This window comes from Nansenia antarctica (assembly GCF_963989245.1).
Source record: "Nansenia antarctica genome assembly, chromosome: 4".
NCBI lineage: Eukaryota > Metazoa > Chordata > Actinopteri > Argentiniformes > Microstomatidae > Nansenia > Nansenia antarctica.
Window position 1 is genome coordinate 46,291,784 of NC_137689.1, and position 9,018 is coordinate 46,300,801.

A 9,018-nucleotide genomic window follows, 5' to 3' on the forward strand; every position below is an offset into this window, starting at 1 on the left:
TAATGATAAAAGGACTAGAATATTTCTACTCTCCTCACAATTCATATGTTATATCAATTTCAGTGTTGAAAGCTAGATAAATACTTAACAGTTTTACTGAAGTTTCACTACCCACACACTACCTAACTAATATAATTAGCATGGTGACATCTTCTAATGGGGAAGGTCTAAGACCGCCTACGGTAAGTCGGTTCACTACTTTATACAGGGCTCTAAATACACAGCATAGGACTCATGAACTTGTCAGTAAAAGTTGCATCACTGCTGCCATAATACCCCCAGTTCCTTGTTCTCGAGGAGAAGGACTTGTGTTCCTGGGAGGCTGAGTATTGTTGAAATGTTTTAGTCTGTTTTAACACCTTCGAGCACGGCAGCTCATACGTCATATTTAGAGCCCTTGACTGTGGGTGTTCTAAGTTGTTTCACTATCTCTCAAATTCTGCATCTATTTTAGTAACCAATTCTACTGTGAGGATTAACGACAAACATAGGAAGAATCAGAAGGAGCAGAACTACTAGACAGACAGACAGACGGACGGACGGACAGACAGAACATCGAGTAATTCTGATCACCTCCATTAGATTCCGGACGTGGGAATTGAGTGTGATCTGCACAGAGAGCGCACACACAGGCACAGTCGGGAGACACACGACAAAAAGAAAAAACGACACACACACGTACACAACAAAAACAAAAATAAAAATCAGACAACAACAACAACAGCGATACTTTGATCCGTCCTCCCGTCACAGCAGAGTCAACCAATCACACTTCAGACGGGAGGACAAAAAATAAACAACAATCAACCCCCCCCCCAAACAACCAAACATCACACATAAATCATCCACCAATGTGTTACTGGGACGACGGGCATGCTGGGGGGGGGGTCACGTCACACGCGGTGACGGTCATGCTTACCAGTTTGAGCGAAAGCTTCGCGGGGAGGAGAGAGGAGAGAGAGAGAGAGACGGCGGGGGCGCAGGAGAGAAACAGAACAGACAGAAGTCAGAACATCAGCAGAATAAAGAGGCTTGTTTTTCCCGGCACACGTTGAGAGAGGCGGACATGGGTAATGGGTGATGAAAGCTTCCTTCGCCCAAACTTCACCACATGAAAATAAAGAGGTCGCTTTCACATGACGTGACCGACAACCGTCCGGTCGACAAAACTAGAAGTGGGTATTATCGAAGCAGTAGACCAGAACACAGCCCCTTTCTTTCTCATTTGGTGAAGCTCAGTCAAGGTTTTCAAGGGGTGAATGGCAGAAATATGAAATGGAGCAGAGGCCAACTCACTAAAGTATAGGACACAACTCAACACACAGGTGAAGAGATAGAGACAGAGAGAGCGAGAGTGAGAGAGAGAGAAGGTGAGACAGAGGATGAAAGAGAGAGGCACGTCGCTGCATGACCTGGGGGGTGTTTCTGAAGACGGATGGAGGGGGAAGAGAGAGGCGATCACTCGTCCCTCCTCCCTTCATCCGTCACTCTGGCCGCCGCACTGACAAGCGAGGGGCAACAGGGGGCGCCAGTGTCACATGGTCACAATGAAGCAAAATTACCCTGCGTAATGTTCACATGGCAGTGGTGTGATTCAGACATTGGAGTGGGGTTAGGGGGTTAGGGTTAGGACTCTAGTCAACACCATATGAACACACCAACACAACCCGATTATCCAAATACTAACTCATTTGGTTTAGAAGGACAAAAACGGCGTGAAGAGAAAACAATGATTCATGATTCATTGAAGAGCAATTATGGCAAATGATATATATCTATATATCTATATAATATATATAAAAACTCAATAAATCAAAATGTAAGGCGGCAAGAAAAGGCCTGTGTTAATTACTTCCGATTAAGGTTCCCTTTTCTTAATCTGCTAATTGCCCCTAAGGGGGACATTTCCCCTGGTTGGATATGAAAGCAGAGACATACTTTATTGGATAGAAAGCAGAGACATACTTTAGCACATATTGGCTGCTGCAGCTACGGGAAAAATGATTTGGTAATCCTGTTAAAAGCTCAGCGGCTGCGCTCCAGAGCTCCACTCAGGCAACGACGGTCGGCCCTATAATCGAGTCATCCACCTGGGCTGGGCCTGGTTAGGCGTCTCCTATGCACAGCTCCGTGTCCTAACTCTGCACCTAATCAGACACACTCTCTGGTTGACTTCCCCTCAGGAGGTAGTGTTTCTGCAGCGTCCTTGAGTACCATGACCACTCCATCTTTAGTTGTGTGTAGTGTTCCTCAGTGGTGTGTAGTGATTCTCTGGTGTGTAGTGTTCCTCTGGTGTGTAGTGTTCCTCTGGTGTGTAGTGATTCTCTGGTGTGTAGTGATTCTCTGGTGTGTAGTGTTCCTCTGGTGTGTAGTGATTCTCTGGTGTGTAGTGATTCTCTGGTGTGTAGTGTTCCTCTGGTGTGTAGTGTTCCTCTGGTGTGTAGTGTTCCTCTGGTGTGTAGTGATTCTCTGGTGTGTAGTGTTCCTCAGTGGTGTGTAGTGTTCCTCTGGTGTGTAGTGTTCCTCTGGTGTGTAGTGTTCCTCTGGTGTGTAGTGTTCCTCTGGTGTGTAGTTATTCTCTGGTGTGTAGTGCTTCTCTGGTGTGTAGTGTTCCTCTGGTGTGTAGTGTTCCTCTGGTGTGTAGTGCTTCTCTGGTGTGTAGTGTTCCTATGGTGTGTAGTGATTCTCTGGTGTGTAGTGTTCCTATGGTGTGTAGTTATTCTCTGGTGTGTAGTGATCCTCTGGTGTGTAGTGATTCTCTGGTGTGTAGTGTTCCTCTGGTGTGTAGTGTTCCTCTGGTGTGTAGTGTTCCTCTGGTGTGTAGTGATTCTCTGGTGTGTAGTGATTCTCTGGTGTGTAGTGATTCTCTGGTGTGTAGTGCTTCTCTGGTGTGTAGTGTTCCTCTGGTGTGTAGTGATTCTCTGGTGTGTAGTGATTCTCTGGTGTGTAGTGCTTCTCTGGTGTGTAGTGTTCCTCTGGTGTGTAGTGATTCTCTGGTGTGTAGTGTTCCTCTGGTGTGTAGTGATTCTCTGGTGTGTAGTGATCCTCTGGTGTGTAGTGCTTCTCTGGTGTGTAGTGCTTCTCTGGTGTGTAGTGATTCTCTGGTGTGTAGTGCTTCTCTGGTGTGTAGTGATTCTCTGGTGTGTAGTGTTCCTCTGGTGTGTAGTGATTCCCCAGTGGTGTGTGGAGGGTTCTTCCCTGTTATGTGTTTGTGTGACGCTCACATAAATCCTAACCCTAACCCCGCTTGGCATCAGCTAATGAATCAAATCAAATCAAATCGAATCTGAGTTAGCCTCTACAACACTCCAGACAGACAGATATATATACATGGTCCATCCAGACAGACAGACAGACAGGTGGACGCCATGGTAACAGCAACACAGACAAGCCCTGTGGAGGGTGAATTCGGGGGAGGTCCGTTACTCCACTCCCAGATCTAAAGTGTGACCTGCACCACACGAGGCCTGAGGTTACAGGTCAGAGGTCAGAGGTTGGGTTTGAGGGGGGGGGGGTTCGTGTAGTGCTTGTGACACTTTGAGAATTCACACCTTAAGAATGTAGAGGCGGCAGGAGAGGTTGGGGACAGTTCCCGGGGTGTGTGTGTGTGTGGGGGGGGGTGTGGGGGGGTGACGAGACAAAGAGCCCCCCCAAGCTGAGATGTGGGACAACAAGCGATGAGGTCATCTGGGTTGCGATCATCTGATTGGTGCGGTCATGTGTTATTGGGGCCATGTGATCCACAACCAGCCAGTCACAGACACTAGACTCATTTAGAAAAAAGAATCACCAGAGAGAATGACTCGAGTGTCTCGAAAATAAATGATTCTTAATCTGTGTAAATGCACAGTCTTTTGTGAATGTGTGCATTGTATGTACACTATGTGAGCGTGGTATAGACGTCGTTAGATAAAACAACAGGGGGGGGGTAATTCCATCGACGTCGCTAAAGGAAAATCCAGGCTTATTCGGATGAGTCTTGCGAGAGCTATAGAAAAGAAGCCTGGATTTTTCCTTTAGCGACTTGGATGGAATACACCCCGGGACAGCTCTGGATGTGTGTGTGTTATCTCTCCTCTCTTCATGAAATGACTCTACTAGCTGTGTTGCACATGGCCCAGATCACACACACATATCTTCTTTCACACACACACACACACACCACACACACGCACACACACACCACACACAAGCGCACGCACACCCCCCCCCCCCCACACACACACACCATACACACCATACACACACACAACACACACACACACACACACACACACACACAACACACACACCATACACACTTACATATTGCCTGGCCTCGAAAGCGTACGTGGGCCTGCCCAGAGTGGTCTTCATGAGGTGTGTGTGATAACAGAGGGAGCGCTGGGAGCCCTGCTGCTGCAGGAGTCATGACAACAGAGAACACAGCTTCACCATCAGCACAGGGCGTCTAATGACTGGCTGGCTGGCTGGCTGGCTCTCTCTCTCACTCTCACACACACACACACACACACACACACACACACACACACACACACACACAGACAGACAGATAGACAGACACAGACAGACAGACAGACAGACACACACACACACACACACACACAGACAACCGGCAGACAGACACACACAGACACACACACACACACACACACACACACACACACACACAGACAGACACACAGAGACAGACAGACTGACAGACACACACAGACACACACACACACACACACAGAGACACAGACACACACACACACACACACACACACACACTCCCTATCACTCTCTCTCTCCCTCTCAGAGGCTCTCATCATTCACACACTCTCTCTCTCTCTCTCTCTCTCTCTCTCTCTCTCTCTCTCCATAACTCTCTTTTTCTCTTCCTCCCTCCCTCCCTCCATCCCCCTCTCCCTCTGTCTCACACACACTCTGAGTCTGGCGGTGGATCAGAGGGCCGGGCCCCAGAAGGGGTGTGAGGAATAACAGGCCCTCCCACTGGGCATGCTGGGTAAAACATCCCTCTACTGTGCAGCTCTCAGCTCAGGGCTGGGCCCCGCCTACGCAGACACAACTAGCATCACATTACTGCTAGCATTAAAACATTAAGAAGAAGAAGAAGGAGAGGAATATTCCAGAACAAAACAAGAGCAATGGAAAAAACGTTATCAAATATCTTGGAAAACATCTTAACATAATGTCATATCAAAGACTGATAGCAACCCTCTCAAGACATCGTATCACCATGGTCATGAGTCATATTCTGCTATCTGATGTTATGATCGTGACACCATCAGTGTTTTTTTATCGTTATAACCAATATAAACTTATGGTTAGACAATAGCACAGTATCCTAGTAATGAGCAGGTTGGCATAGCCAGATAGATGGCTGTTTTTCTGCCTGGTGGATTACTGTGGGGTGTTTTCCAACTGCAGCAGCTGCAGCTGTTTAGGGAGGTTAATATTTAATATGGTTTTGAACTCCCTCCATAGCATGAAATCTGAACAACAGCTCCAGCATTTATTATCGTTGTAACTGCACTGTATGTCTAGAATTCACGTTGCTCCTAAAAGAAAACAAAGTCAAAGGGTAAAAACGTATTCTTTAGAAACAGTAATATACATTAAAAAAGAACATAAAGACTTCACTGGCATGTTTTATGGAGAGGAGTGAAGAGGTATTTTAGTGGGGGGGCGTGTGTTACAGTGAGAGGTTATTGACAAGGTGAGGTAAAATGACATGAATCCCCCAACTAGCAATATCAAGATTTTTTTCGGGTTCAACATCACCTCCTCGTGACTCAAAAACGTCCCTTTCCCCTTTTCCTCCCCCTTTTCCTTCCACGGAATGTCACAGAAATCCTCACAATGGGCGAGTCGGACAGCAACACAGTGTTGTCAGATTTTAGCTGGACGCGTTTTGTGGAGAGCGCTTCGTTCGGCGCTTCGTCTTTCAGAAACAGGCACTTCCTGACAGATTTGTCCTGGTAAACCACCCCCCCCCATCTATTTCCTCCTTCTGCTGACCTTCAATTATGTCGTCCTTGATACGGTCACACCAAACCGCCGTGTTCCTGTATTGTTTGAGGCTTATCAGACGTCCAACGTTATTGCCGACCTATGAAAATGCGAAGGCTCTGGAGGCCAATGTCGCGCTCTGAGAATACGGTATATATATAATCAGTATTCAGTATGGTATAAACATCAAACAAACGTAGAGGGTGTGTGTGGGGGGTGTAGAGGGTGTGTGTGGGTAGAGGGTGTGTGTGGGGGGGTAGAGGGTGTGGGGGTGTAGAGGGTGTGTGGGGGGTGTAGAGGGTGTGTGGGGGGGTAGAGGGTGTGTGGGGGGTGTAGAGGGTGTGTGGGGGGTGTAGAGGGTGTGGGGGGGTAGAGAGTGTGTGTGGGGGGTGTAGAGGGTGTGTGGGGGGGTAGAGGGTGTGGGGGTGTAGAGGGTGTGTGGGGGGGTAGAGGGTGTGGGGGTGTAGAGGGTGTGTGGGGGGTGTAGAGGGTGTGTGGGGGGTGTAGAGGGTGTGGGGGGGTAGAGGGTGTGTGTGGGGGGTGTAGAGGGTGTGTGTGGCACCGGCCAGACCTTGCGTTTCCCCTCGCAGCACGACAGATTTAGGAAAACTCTTGCGTGACATGAGATAGCTGAAGTGAGTCAGGGGTGGGGAGGAGGGGAGGGGAGGGGAGGGGAGGGGGGTGGTATCGGTGCTGCGCAGATAAAGAGGTGTGTTAGACCTCCAGCGGGACGGCTTCTAAAAGAACCTGTTCTCTACACACACTGATGTCACGAGCCTAAGGGCGCCAAGCCCCACACACACAGAACACACATCATATTCAATACTATTGACATGATAAAGTAGCATGTTATTTATTTAAAATGTGACAAACAAAGTCAACCGAAATGCAACGTCGTGGATTCTAAATGGTAGAGGACCTGCATGTCGCTGCTACTGAATAATAACGCGCCCATTGATACTTTGCGCTCCGTGCCAGATAGTGCTACCAATGTGTTAACGTTAGTCTCAAGTGGGGTCATGGAATCGTGCATATGTTCATTCATATCTTGCAGTAAGTTCTATACTATCTCACCTGAAGTTGTAGGTAAATGTTCCATTGGTTTATTATATGGTAATTTGGTCATTATATGATAAAGTTACTCTTCCAATTAATGAGACATTAAAATATATTTTAATAAGTAAAATGCATAGTTTAATATTATCAGTAGGTATAGCATAATGATACTGCTGGCTGCACTGTAGCACTGTGCACTCTTTTCTAAATAGGACAGACATCAGTCTTCACATAGATACTATCTACAATATAGTCCTTCCTTTAAAAACTTTAACTCCAGCTTTCTGGGTAGTTCGGCCTTTTGCCACTTTATTTTGTATGAATGATGGCAGGCACACATGGACAAGTTGCATCAGTGTATGTTAGAGACACTGAGCTAAGAGTAATAAAGATGTAGGCTAGGGCTAATTTATTGTTTGTTTCATTGTTCACAACCAGCGACAACAAACTGAATGAATAAAAAAACCTAATTCCTGCTTTTTGCCTTTATAATGGTATTTTTTCTTCAGTTAATACAGATATTGTGATGTATCGTCGATGTCTTACTATGTATTGATTATCGCAGAATCGGTATCGGAGGCAAAATATCGTAAGGTTATCGTATCGTTAGTTACCATGTGATTCCCACCCCTAATGTGAACTGTGACCGGACGTTAAACAGGTGGCTCACCTGTTCAGCGAGGGCACGGAGGGTGTAATTGAATATTCTGAAAGAGCACGTGATCTTAAATGACTACTGATTGATAGGTTTCTGCCATATTGCTTTTACCCGTCCATGCTACAAATAAGTTAATAGTTGGAACCAATTATCATCTACAATTAAATATAATGATTGATGTAATATAGCTAATGAATACAGTTTTTTTTAAGAAACTCTGAAACTCTGAAACTACAGAAGAATGTTCTGTAGTGTTTTACATACAATCAACGGCAATGGATTTAGTTAGAAGTATGTTGTGAGAGAAATCTATGTGCCGCACAGCCGGCAACGGTACTCCCTAGGCAGGGCAAGTAGAAAGTTAGATGGGGCAAGTAGATTTGAGAAGTACTTCCCCTGCAGGGCAAGTAGGAAAAAACCTTAACGTGGAACCCTGAATAGACCGTGATTCATCTAGTCACATGACCCCTGTGTTGTTTCCGTTTCCAGACCATTCCTGTGGTTGACGATTCTACTTCCTGGTCTTACGTAAACGCGACCCGTGTTGGCTTATATTGTCTTTCCTGACGTTTGAAAGTGATTTCGTCAGTGGTGCTTCAACTAAGGGTCGTCTGAACCTCAGAGGACACCGTCATGGGGGAGAGACCGCCAATGAGACACTGGGCCCTATTATGCACTTCATCAATAAGACGAGGCGGTAGATCTAAACTTAAGACGTGGAGGCGTGGTCAAGGCCACTTTGCTATTATGCGTGCTGCAGTGGGCGCCTAAAAGCCGGCGCTAAGCAAAGAAATTAGTCATGGGTGTGTTTTGGGCGTCTTCTCAATCAACCCAATCAGCGTGCCAGGTGCCATTCCCTTTAAGAACCGGCTGCGTTGAGTCATTAGCGCTATGCTATTATGGAAGTCCTGAGAAGGAGGTCAGCGCGCTTCTCTGCCTCTCCCTTCTGAAATAAAGCATTTATACTGTGACCGTAATTGACGTCTTGCCGTGGAGCCACGTGCGTGTTCATGTGTGCCCACATGCATGCGCAAACCGCGGAGGCGCGCTCGTGTTTCAAAACGTGCATGAAGTCTAAACTTAAGAACTTTTCAAACCACTTCTTAGCGATAGGAGCAAAGTCAGATCGCATAATAGCAGGGGCGCCTAGTGCACTTCATTAACATATGAACACTCCCACAATGAGCAATATATGCACGGGAGTTTTACGTCTTATGTGTGGGCGCCTATCGACACCTGCATAATAGCAGTAGCGCGTATGAAGCGCATAATAAGGGCGGCGGTAGGTC

The 9,018-nt window shown here is 46.8% G+C and overlaps 1 protein-coding gene across 1 annotated transcript in view; it reads right to left on the minus strand.

Annotated features, from left to right (window-relative positions):
• The window catches only part of fnbp1b (formin binding protein 1b), a gene marked incomplete at both ends in the record, with an annotated part of 62,299 nt that overhangs the window by 10,969 nt on the left and 42,312 nt on the right, over positions 1-9,018 (minus strand). The window contains 2 exons of the mRNA XM_080527951.1: positions 574-609; positions 4,291-4,383. Of these exons, the coding sequence (XP_080384077.1) occupies positions 574-609; positions 4,291-4,383 (129 nt within the window). The remainder of the gene's footprint in view (positions 1-573; positions 610-4,290; positions 4,384-9,018) is intronic.